Source organism: Sinocyclocheilus rhinocerous, unplaced genomic scaffold, assembly GCF_001515625.1.
Source record: "Sinocyclocheilus rhinocerous isolate Xijiao unplaced genomic scaffold, SAMN03320098_v1.1 scaffold511, whole genome shotgun sequence".
NCBI lineage: Eukaryota > Metazoa > Chordata > Actinopteri > Cypriniformes > Cyprinidae > Sinocyclocheilus > Sinocyclocheilus rhinocerous.
In genome coordinates, this window is record NW_015656163.1 from 198,863 (window position 1) to 212,195 (window position 13,333).

General features: G+C 33.5%; 1 protein-coding gene across 1 annotated transcript in view; it reads right to left on the reverse strand.

Moving 5' to 3' along the window:
• Positions 1 to 13,333, reverse strand: part of LOC107719700 (signal-induced proliferation-associated 1-like protein 2) — a 219,610-nt gene that overhangs the window by 108,492 nt on the left and 97,785 nt on the right. The window contains exons 5-7 of the mRNA XM_016527187.1: positions 5,553 to 5,727; positions 4,269 to 4,372; positions 1,969 to 2,126 (exon numbers count right to left, since the gene is read on the reverse strand). Coding sequence (XP_016382673.1) covers positions 1,969 to 2,126; positions 4,269 to 4,372; positions 5,553 to 5,727 — 437 coding nt within the window. The remainder of the gene's footprint in view (positions 1 to 1,968; positions 2,127 to 4,268; positions 4,373 to 5,552; positions 5,728 to 13,333) is intronic.

Sequence of the window (13,333 nt, forward strand, 5' to 3'; positions counted from 1 at the left end):
CTCTGTGCTCGCGCTTGCGCTTCGTGTGCGCTGCACGCAAACAGAGTGCAAGTTCTTTACGTTCCTGCACTTAAATAGTTTTTAACCACATTAAAATGCGAACACAGGAATCGTTAAGCAGAATCGAAATGCACGCGTCTTATCGAATACCCGGTTCTTGGAAATTTGGAACCGGTTCTAAAATGGAACCGGTTTTCGATACCCAACCCTAGTCGTGATGCTCTCCACAATGGCGGCGCGCAAAAAGTAATTTCTTTTCTTTGCGCACAAAAAGTATTCTCGTAGCTTCATAACATTACGGTTGAACCACTGATATCACATGGACTATTTTACCGATGCACTTGCTACGTTTCTGGAGCTGGGAACATTTCAGTTGTCAGAAACAGCTCTCAGATTTAATCAAAAATATCTTAATTTGTGTTCCGAAGACGAACGAAGGTCTTACTGATTTGGAACGACATGAGGGCGAGTAATTAATGACAGAATTTTCATTTTTGGGTGAACTAACCCTTTAAGGAATAGCAAAAATCTGTCATGATTTATTAATTCCGTGAAACAAAAAAAGGAGCAATTTTGAGGAAAGTTCATACAGATCTTCACAAAGAAAGCAGCAGAGAACATGAACTGGCATCTCCAAAAATAACAAAACAAGCACCATAAACATAGTCCATATGATACATTTTTGTGATGAACTACAAGTGAAATACAAGTCGTTATTCACTGGAAATAAACGTGTTATTATAATATTATTTGTATACTATTATAGCATATATTAAGCTTTTATTTATATATTTAGCTTTTATTATAAGTTTTAGTAATTTTGTTATGTGCTTTTATAATTATATATACATATATATATATATATATAGCTCATTTATTTTATTAGCTACTTTATTTGTTTTTCATTGTTAGTCATTTTAGGTCTTCAGCTTAAACTTATTTCAGTAAGTTGCCATGGTACCATTTAAAATTTTTTGCAACATTTTTACATTTCTAACATTTTCTTTTGTTTTTTCATCTAATATTTACATATTAGTAATTTTGTTGTGCTTTTGTCATTTTTAAAAGTTATTTTTTATATTTATATAATTGCTTTAATTTATTTTTTATTTTAGTTTTAGGAATTTTCATTTCTACTTTTTATCTTTTATCAATTTGTTACTATTCTATTTTAGCATAATATTTTAGTATATTATAATTTCAATTTTGTATTATATTGTACTGTTTATATTCCAGTTTTATTCTTCAACTTTTACATTTCTTACTTTTACATTTCTATTTTAATGTAATGGTCGTATATCACTTTTTTTTTTTTTTTATGTGACATACAAATTTTAATGTGATTTGATTAGTTTTTAGTATTTCAACTTTAGTATTTCAGTTTCCAATTTTCTTTCGTTTTTTCTTTCTAACTTTGTTTTTCTAATATTTATTTATTAAATTTTTTTTATTCGTTTTCATTTTTCTGCATTATTTCAATAGCCAAAAATTATTTTAATAGTTTTAGTTAAAAACAACAACATGAAACAAGATTATCAGTGAATATTATAATGACTTAAAATTAGCAGTGTTCCATAAAACTACAGTATGAGTTCAGAAGATAATATAGAGGAGTCATATGGACTATTTTTATGGCACTGGTATGTGTCTATTTTATTACATAATTTACTCTTTAATGCAATAATTAAATGCCTCAAACAGCCTTTGGCACTGCTTTTAAACAGAAGATCAAAAATTACAGGCAATTAAAAATTACAGGCAAACCAAGCATTGACACATGATTGATTCCTGTGAGTTCTCCAGCATTTAATGCAGGTTCTTCAGCTGCATTGATATTTTTCTCTTTACAGTAACAGACATCAAAGGTAAATTAAATCACTTCATTTCTCTTAATAGCTATCATAGCGTATCATAATTTACGGTGTAAATCAAAGGCATCGCTCCCAGACAGACGTTTGCGTCACTCACCTGTAGCAGACGTTGTCAGTGCACGGATTGTGAACTTTAACGATGACAAACACATGCTGGAAATGGGAGCGGATGTTTTTGGGTGTGAAAGGCAAGGCACCGGGCTCCTGAAACACGATGGTGACGATGTCATTTCCTATGTGTCTCTTTCTGAGCAACTGGTGAGAGAAGACAAAAAACATGAATGGACTCAGTGTGTGCCGTTTACTCAAAGGACAGGTCAAACAGCATCTTTAGCATGTGTAGTAGCAAATCCTCCAGCTTCAAAGTGCCCCGAAAAAAGGGGACATGACATAATCCATTTCACTTCGGCTAATATGTACTAAAGGAAACTCTGATAAATGAAAAATTACCGAAAATGACATTTTCAATCCTCTTTTGTAACCAGGGCCCAAAATTAACACTTGCAGAGTGGAACAATAATAATAATAATAATATACATAAAATATTATTTTATGTTGTTAAAATATTGAATGTTGTTAAAAATATTGAAAAATACATTAACAACAGCTATAATGATAACTCTAATAATAAAATAAAAAAAAAAAAAAAAAAAAAATAAAAAAATTTTTAGTATGTAAAAAATTAAAAATATATATATTCTATTATTATATTACTACTACTACTACTAATAATAATAATGATATTTGTATGTTGCTAAAAATAGTGCAAAATTAACACTTGCCAAGTGCAAAAGGAGAGTAAAATAAATAAATAAAAAAACTATAATACTAACACTACTACTACTACTACAAATAATAATAATAATTTTGTGTTGCTAAACATACTTTTTTACAGCCTGTAAATATTATTATAATTTAATTTTCAACTAATATTAGCAGGTGTGGCAAAAAGCTGATTTTGGACCCAAGTTTTGAAAGGCAAGGATTTATTTCCATTATGTTTGTCTTCTAAATCAAACCAGTTTGAAAAGATTTAACACATTTAGGAGTGTATACATTTTTTTCACAGCAAAAAGAAACAGATTAAAAATATAAGAGTTATTGATATATATATATATATATATATATCAATCGCCAGCAATGTGCCATCTGGCGTAATTTTGGCGCAATAAATGGCACAAAAGATGTCTGCAGACGCTGTGAAAGACTACTTAAAATCTCTTAAGCTCATCCATAAATACAATATCTGAAACCTGAGAGATTTTTAGCACAGTCAGCCCTTCATATCTCAAAGATATTTGATAAGGAACAATATTTGAGTGAGGAACTCATAATATTCCATTAACCCCGAGCCGTTATATTAACCATGCGGCAGCCTTCCTGTGAGTAGTCAAGGGTTACAAACAGGATTATGGGTGAGATGGGGTGGATGAGAAGATGAGAGGCTGAACTGTGCCCGAGTCTTCTGGAAGCTTACGGACAGGGATTTATGCACTAATCCTGCGCAATCGAATAGAATTGAAGTGGGAGAAGAAAAAGACAGAAAATCCTCTAATCCTGCCAATCGCCAAGTGACAGCGACCAGTCAAGACAAGTGCAGTGAAGAGGCTCTGTTTTAGGAAAGTCAATGCAACTGAATCATTTTATGTAAAACATATCAAACATATTTAATGGCATTACATGTAATGCAGCTCATGCATTTACCAAATTAGACTTATAGCTTCAAATCACACTTTTAACCAAAGTGAAGTCTGCAGTCTTCGAGTGTCAAAATTCCATTGAGTTTTATCTTTTCACATTTTTTGTTTTCTTGCCTAAAAAGAAGTAAATGCTTTAAAATGCACATGCATACAATTTAAAAATAAATAAATAGATAAATAAAAAAATAAAAAATAAAATAAAATAAACAAATAATGGGGACAAAACAAATAATAATTAAAAAGAAACAAAGTGCTAACTGTTCAAACCTGAGGGTATATAAAAAAGATATTGTGCAAAAAAGGGGAAAACACATTAAAAAACATTAAAAAAATAAATACAAAAATAAAAATAAAAGAATGGGGGTTGGGGTGCAAACAAGAAATAATTAAATAGAAATAAAATGCTAATGTATAGTAAATAAAATAAATTGTTCAAACCTGTGGGAGAAAATAATCAAACATTGTTCAAAAAAGGGGAAAAAAGATTTATGAATATAAAAACATATTCAGATTTAAATATATTAGGAATCACTACACCAACAACACTATGTCAACTATATTAACATCAAGACCCTGATGAGCATGATTCGAGAACGCAGCAAAAGGGACGGACAGACAACGGCATTATCTGATCAAGAGGACATATCATGGTTAATATCATTATTACACAATAAATCCTACACACTGAGCTCTGTACCTGCTGTCTGTTGTTGGGAGTGTAGGGCAGGAGCGTGGACACGTGGAACATCAGCTCATAATCTTTATAAGTGGTGTAGAGCGAGTGAGAGCCGGTGGAGTCCGCTGAACAACAGGACAAACACAGCACAGCTGAGCCAGTCAATACACCAAACACAGATCCGCTGAGTTTTACCTGCCCTGACAACGCTTTCACTGACCCCACGTCCACTGGGATTTCAGTATCACTGACATACTACTACGGTTTTTAAATCAAATTTTAAATCAGTTCTCTTTTTATATTTTCGTTTTAATTTTAGTTAATGCTTCAGTACAGAATAATATGGAAGCCCGTTTCCGCCACTGAATAAAAAAAAAAAAAAAAAGGTAATTGGGATTTTTTATCTCACAATTCTGACTTTTTTTTACAATTTGGACTTTGTTTCTTGTAATTCTGAGGAAAACAGTTAGAATTGTGAATTAAGAATTCTGAAGAAAACGTAAGAATTGTGAGCCTTCTGAGATTACATCTTACAGTTTTTATCTCACAATTCTGACTTTATTTCTCTGAATTGTGAGTTTATATCTCTCAATTATGACTTTTTAACTCGCAATTGCAATTCGGAGAAAAAAAGTCAGAATTGTGAGATAAAAAGTCGCAATTCCCTCTTTTATTTTTTATTCAGTGGCGGAAACGGGCTTCCATAGAATACAGTATACAGTTAGAAATAATTATAAACTGTTCAAAAAAAAAAAAAAGATAGATAGAGGCAAAACAGGAAATATTAAAAAATAAATAAAATGGTTATATATAGAAATAATTATAAATTGTTCAAACCTGAAGAGAAAAGAAAATCAAATACCATTCAAAAAAGGGGAAAAAAATATTTACTTTTATTATTATTATTAATAATAATAATAAAGTAATTAAATAAGAAATTAAAGTATACACAGAAGCAACAAAAAATGTCAAGTGCCTGAGCACAATAAGCATTGTGCTTGTTTATTTATTTTTAATAATAACAACAACAATAATAACAAACATTATTATATTACGTAAATAAATAATAGTATATACATATTTTTAGTAAAGGTGAAAAAGTAAATGCTATTAAAATTTAAAGTGTTTGAGAGCAATATGCACTGTTTATTTATCAATTATTATTATTATTAATCAATTTCTAATAATATTAATTACTTTTTTACCATAATTACGTAAATAAATAAATAGCATATATATATAGATAACGTTTTATAAATGTGGAAAAGTGAATGCTGTTTATTGTGTTGTGTGTTCAGCACATACTCTTGTTGTCCAGCTGAGCTCGGTACTTGGTGAAGCCCTTCAGCCGGACTCTCTGACCGAGCAGATGCAGGAACTCGTCCAGCGCCGGGCCGGCGTTCTCGTTATTGTACATCTCCTCCTCTGTGCTCTGACCCGCTTTACAGTACAGGACGCCCACTTTGTGCTGGAAACTCAGCTGCAACACAATCAAACACAGGTTACTTTTCATTAGTGTCATACACTGTCTCCAGAAACACAAGTGCCACAGAAGCTTCTTTATGGGAAATTCAAATAGTTTACGAGAAACTATGACTAAAACTTCACACCTCGAGCAAAGGCATGTAAACAGATGAAGTCATGAATAAAACGCTCATCTCTGCATTCATCAGGCAGCTGCAGGTTTAGTTTTTAGGTGTGGATGAAGCAAAGTCTGATGGGTATTTTCATATACATGAGTCCATTCAGAAGAGCTCAGTCTGTGACGCAAACATCAGTTCATCAGGCTAAACAAACGGAGACGTTATTCATGAGGATTTAATAATCATTATGGAAATGGAAGGATTACAAACTCAACAGCAGCAGAGTAGAAAACCTGTGGATCATCATGATTCTCTGACTAAACAAAAACACATGTTTGTTTAGTTTGAGGCAGTGTTATTTTAGTTATAAAATTATTAATGTATTTATGCACTTTTAGTTTTAAAGTTATAATGAACTTTTATTTTCACATTCCAGTTTTCATTTTAATTTTAGATTAAATCATTAAATGTTATTGTGATGTACATTATATGTGAATACATTATTGTATTTTTATTACTTTTTTATATTTCTAAATTCTGATTAAGAATTATTACATTGTTATTCAATTATTTTGTTTTAATTACTATTCTTTTTTAATTGAAATGAAATAATTCAGTTTTTTATTCAGTTAAATCTCATTAAAAATTGTAATACCTCAACATAAACTTATTTCAGTTAGTTGCCAAAGCAATTTTTTTTTTTAAAGTTGTTTAATAATTATGTTTTTTTTTTCAACTTTAACTAAAAAAGGAATAACACTATTTAAGCAAATAAATTAGATATATTTTGCTTGCTTTGCTGTATTATATCTGTAAAATAAAATGTACTTTGCAAAGTGAGCACAATATGCACCGTGTTTGTTTATTTATAATAACAACAACAACAACAATAATAATACCTTTATTAATATTATTATTATAAAAGAAATTGCATACACATACACTTTTTGTAAGGGAAAATGTAAATGGTATTTCGCAAAGTGAGCACAATATGCACAGTTTGTTTATTTATAATAATTAATAATAATTACAATAAAAAATAATAATATTAATTATTAGTATTACTACTGAATATTATTATTACTATTAATACCATAAACAAACCAGTCTGAGGTGGTTTGCTGGTGTAGTTTAAGCAAGTTTAGCTGGTCGCCGAGCTAACAAAGTGTTCAAACCCTCTAAAGCAATCAAAAGAGTGGGTTAAGATCAGCAAACCAGCTGTTTTCCTCACTTCAGCATTAATGATTCCAATCAGTCTCTGGAATCTCCCTCATTTCATTTGATCTGAAGTGAGCTGTGACAGGTTACTAGAAAAACAGCAACACTCAGTCACAATCCAGCGGCCGTCACAGACTCCAAACGCAAGCGTAACCCAGTCGTGATGGGAATCAGACTCCGCTCTCTTACGAGGGTCAAGTATTCCCAGCGTGCAACCATACTGTTGTTATAGCGACCTCGCTCTCGGAAACCTTCAGCCGACTGTTTTGGATTAGGAACAGCCAGTGACTTCCACGGCGTCTACTCAAGCAGCGCTAATGCAGTCCAGAGGAGATGCCCTACTTGGCTTCAGGAAGAACACACACACACACACACACACACACACACACACAGGGATGACTGCAGTAAACTCGAGTGATTAAAGAGGTAAATGATAGCATCCAAACCGCTGACACATTCTGAATGGCTTGATATACGGCCAACAGGCAGATTTTAGAGAAAGAAAACGTTGAGAAGACATCAAATGCTTGCAGGAGTCAGAATATAATGTGAGCAGTCATACGAGCCAGCAGTGATGTCAAGCGCTCACTTCCTCTCGACGCTTTACATTTCAACAGCATCAAAAAGTCAAAAGTTCTGTTACACACCCTAGCGTGTATCAAAAATAATATTTTATAATATTTTTTAAAAATAATACATTTAAAAATCATTATTTATTACAACTTTACTAATTATTTAAAAGTATGTATGTATGTATATATATATATATATATATATAAATTTATAAAAATTACAATAATATTTTAACCATATATTATATTAAAATATTAAAAACCTACATGTTTTATATATTAAAATATTTAATACTGTTTTTCATATTTAAATATACGTTTCAAATATTAAACAAATATGAACTTTAATTTTAAATAATTATTTAATATTTAAACTATTTGTTAGGAATCATTGGGAAAATGAATGTCATCAGACGCATAATTAACTTGTTTTATTTTGGCCAAATTTTAAGGCAGCATCACATTTATTCTTCATTTAAACAGGCAATGCCAGAATTCATTGTGACCAGGTCAGTGAAAAGTTTCATACGTGATGACAGGGAATCATCAATTTCATGGGACAAGACCCTAAAAAGACGTGAGATGTGTTGCAAAGGTCAAAGACGTCAAACAAGGCAGCTCACTAGGGTTTAAAACAGAGCAAGAAATGCCACAAAGACAGACGAGCCTGAAATCTTTGGCACAGACACTTTCTATTGGATCCTGATATTTTATTCAAACATACAGCAGAGAGGATGAAGATTATGAAACACATTCTTCTGTCTGTTCCTCACAGAGAGCTCAACACAGACCCAGATAAACCTCTGAATGACATGAAACGCCACAAGACAGAAGAAACACAGGCTAGTGATGGAGGGACAGAGAGCCGAGTGCTTTACATAACGCCATCCTGACTGCGCTGAGTGACATCACTGCTCCCATCAGCCCTCGGGGCAGGAATGACTTCTTCTCACGACTCGGAGACTCAAGCATCAGCAAACATGCTGTCATCATACAGTCATTTACTACCTGCACAGCGCTGACCGCTACACTGCAGAAAACAGTGAGCAACCTGCTGCACTGTAAAATCTAATTAGTTGGGCTTACTTAAAAAAAGCATGCAAACCGATTGCCTTGAAAAAACTAAGTAAAGTGAAATAGGAATAGTATGTTGTACTGACAAATGCTTAGTTAGTATAGTTTACTTACACGAGAGTTCTAGTAACTAAAAAAGAACTGTAGGGGGTACTTTATCCTTTCATTTAGGTTTACTCATGACTTAATATAGCTACTCACTGACTCCCAGAGTGCATTGCAGTATGAATAAATTATACAGTTGCTTTGTTTTACAGTTGTTGAATTTATTTGCCAATTTTATTTGCTGTCTTGTGTCAGTAGTAGCACAACAAAAAGAGCAAATAAAATGGTTATTGTTACAATTAATGAAAATAAATGAAATTGAATTGTTACCATTGTTGTGGTTCACGTGCTGAATGTTTAAGTCTGTGTGTGACTTCAGCATATTACCACACTATATATATATATATTAGTCAAAAGTTTTTGAACAGTGACGTTTTTAATGTTTTTAAAGAATTCTCTTGTGCTCACCAAGCCTGCATTTATTTGATCCAAAATACAGCAAAAGCAGTAACATAAAATTAGCATTTTTATCAGGCTCCTATGTTTAGGTTCAGTCATTTTACTTTAATGGCAATGTATAGGTCCTTTTCTATGCTATTAAAGTGAAAGAAATGAACATAAATATAGGAGCCTGATAAAAATGCAAATTTTAGATGAAAATTTCAGACGGCACATAGATCTGAACTCTTCATATATGTGACCCTGGACCACAAAACCAGTCATAAGGGTCAAGAGATTTATACATCATCTGAAAGCTGAATAAATAAGCTTTCCATTGATGTATGGTTTGTTAGGATAGGACAATATTTGGCCGAGATACAACTATTTGAAAATCTAGAATCTGAGGGTGGAATCTTTTGGCTATTGCTACAAATATAGCCCAGCGACTTAAGACTGGTTTTGTGCTCCAGGATCACATATGTATGTATATATAGGAGATCTTCACTTCCAAAACCCTACTGTTGCTTTCAGCAAAGTTTAATTTCTGCTAAGTCTCCACTAATTCTATCGTCCCGTGAGGAATCACGGTCACACGCGAGTATAAGAGAAGAAAGGGACGGGAAATGGAACGAAAGGCTTCACTTCTCATTATCTGTCACCATCAAGTGAGCAGCAAACCCTCCCGCAGCAGCCCGAGGTAAAGCGATACGGCTGGCACTCTTCTGTACGCGCGGGTGGCAGACTGGAGGTCATTAGCACTTTATGTGACATGGGTGTTGTTTTTCACACCTGCTTCCCCAGAGGCAGCGATGAAGACCCCCGTTCATCTCCACAAAGGTGAAGCCTGTAAATTTAGTGCCACTACAAAATCACAAAATAACAATTCAATTTCTGCAGGAAATCTGAGTGGTTTGTGCCCAAACTTGATGGTTAAATTATAAACACTAGTACAAATAGCACACTTCAAGTCTGTTCCAATTTATAGCGATTCAACGCACGTTACCCGGACGCACTGGAGTTCGACTGACTCAACATGAAACTGAGATCAATAAAGTGCATTAAGTGCAGTAATGGAATGTTATTTTTTCTGTTTTTGTCTCTTATGTGAGAATAAACACCCTGGGAATTTTTCAGACGACGTTTGATCTCGACAGTAAACCCGACAAGAAGATTCACAGCACATGTGGTGATGGTAATCCACAGTCATTCATGTGACAGGGAAATACTAAGACACATAGTGTTCAGAAGTTTGGGATTGGTAAGACTATGTTTTTGAAAGAACTCTCTTATGCTCACTAAGGCTGCATTTATTTATGTAGTACTTATGTAATGCTTCCGGAGCTCAAGGATTACAGACCTATTGCCCTTACGTCTCACATTATGAAGACACTTGAAAGACTGGTCCTTTCTTAGTGTGTACATTCACAGACCCTCTTCAGTTCGCATACCAGCCTAATATAGGTGTTGATGATGCCCTAATCTATATGCTCCAGAGGGTTTACACACATCTGGATAATCCTGGTACAAATGTCAGAATCCTGTTTTTTTATTTCTCGAGTGCATTCAACACCATTCAGCCGGAATTGCTGGGTGAGAAGATGAGAAGGATGCAGGTGGAGTCGGAGCTTGTTTTCTGGGTGACTGATTATTTAACTGCTGGACCACAGTACGTGCGGCTCCAAAAATGTGTCTCAGAGACTGTTCTGTGTAGTACTGGAGCCCCACAGGGAACTGTCCTGTCACCTTTTCTGTTTAGTCTATACACATCTGACTTTCAACAAAACTCTGATACCTGCTTTCTTCAGAAATACTCGGATGATTCAGCTGTTGTGGGATGTATCAGGGATGGTTGTGAGGAAGAATTCAGAAGTACAATCAGGGAATTGTGGACTGGTGTAATAATAACCATCTGAGGCTTAATATCTCCAAGACCAAAGAAATGGTCATTGATTTTAGGAGGAAGAGGCCCAAACCAGATCCAGTCTCTATTTTGGGAACAGAAATGGACCTGGTCTCCAACTATAAGCACCTTGGGGTACAGCTGGATAATAAACTGGACTGGTCCAGCCACATGGAAGCTGTATACAAAAACGGTCAAAGCAGGTTGTGTGCTGAGGGTTGGGCGCATGCACATCTGACAGGAACAGACTAAATAAATTGATGAAAAAGGCAAGCTCTATTATTGGCATCACACAGGACTGGGTTGAGCAGGTTGTGGAGATGAGGATGCTGAGAAAAATAAATGTTATTATGAACAATGACTCGCACCCATTACATGCTTTTAGAGGTGTTTCGGCAGAGTACATTTAATGGCAGAGTGATCCCTCCAATATGTAAGACTGAACGGCATCGTAAATAATTCCTGCCTGCTGCTATCAGGCTTTTTAATGTGCAATAACTGTAATGCATTTTATTGGGTAATGTGCTTTTTTTTTTAGTGTAAGATTCTTTTTTAGGTGTGTACTTGGGTAGATATGTCTGTGTGCTAGGGATATGCCGGTATCAAATTCTCATGTTGCGATTAATTGCTAATGCTTTTATCACGGTATGTGCATGGATTAAATTGAGGTTGCTGCTGTAACAATATAATTTCCTGTGAAGGATTAATAAAGTATTTAATAACAATTTTATTAAAACTACAGCAAAAACAGTAAAATTAAGAAATATTGCTACAATTTAAAAATAAGTGTTTTCTATGTGAATATATTGTAAAATGTAATTTATTCCTGTGATCAAAGCTGAATTTTCAGCATCATTACTCCAGTCTTCAGTGTCACATGATCCTTCAGAAATCATTCTAATACCATGATTTGCTGCTCAAGAAACATTTCTGATTATCAATCTTGAAAACAGTTGTGCTGCTTCATATTTTTGTGGAAACCCTGATAGATTTTATTTTTCAGGATTCTTTGCTGAATAGAAAGTTCAAAAGAACAGCAGTTAAAATTAAAGTTTAAAATAGAACGTTTTGTAACATTTGAATGCCTTTACTGTCACGTTTGATCAATTTAATGCATCCTTGTTGAACAAAAGTATTAATTACTTTCAAAAAAAGAATATAACCAGACAAAAAGAAATGACTGGGCTTTCCATTCATATGACACGAGGTCTATATTTAACATTCAAGAAATCTTCAAGAAACACTTCCTTGTAAAGATGATAATGAAGCATTATTGAGAGGGCGGGAATGGAACGTCTCTATGTATGAAATAAAATATAATTCCGGCTATATGCCAACCTCATTCACACTTCCACTCAAAGTTAGGAAATCAGTGGGTGACTGGAGCTGTTATTGATCGACCCTTAACATGATATTGGCCGATTTTCTCCCTCAGAAACCAGACGACCATCTGAAAGCGTGTTGACATGGGAAAAACAACTCGACATATGGTGTTTCTGAGACCAAGTGCATGGTGATTTTTAGTCACATGACCATGCATTATTTGCATGAACACTTCCTGCACTGTTGTGCTGCAGATATATTTGGGTTGTGAGAAACTGTTACTTCACTTATTCTTAAGGCATCTTTACACAGCGAGTTAAGGCTGCTTAAAATTCAGTGCAAAGACATAATGCTGCATTAATGCCAGACTAAATGATGCCTGTTCCGACCAACAAAGCATACAGCATATCAAAGTGCTACAGAACCAGTCACTGAAAAACCCATATTGACTCTGAACATTAGAACAATAAATGTTGCTTACTGTTATAAAACATCAGCAAAAGTACTATAATAAAAGACACTATGCATTAGGGCTGCACTATTAATCTAAATAAAAACCATAATCATGAAAACAAGGAAATTAAGACGTTTTAATTTTACAGATGCAAGGTAAAATACAATTGTTATTATTATTATATTTTCTTAAATACTCTCTATGATTATTTTACAGTGAAATATCACAATAGCAATATTTCTTTATTATTGTAGTTACAATTTTATTATTGTAGTTTTATTTAATATTAGTAGTAGTAGTAGTAGTAGTAATAATAATATCTTTATTGATTCTTTTTTTAATATTACTTATTATTATTATTTTATAGACATATTAATACAGTAGTCAACATTTGAAGTGGATCAAAACCTTTCATCAAAGCTGTCCTAAAACCTAAAACCAAAATGCGTTCTTGTCTTAGGACACCTTTGATGACC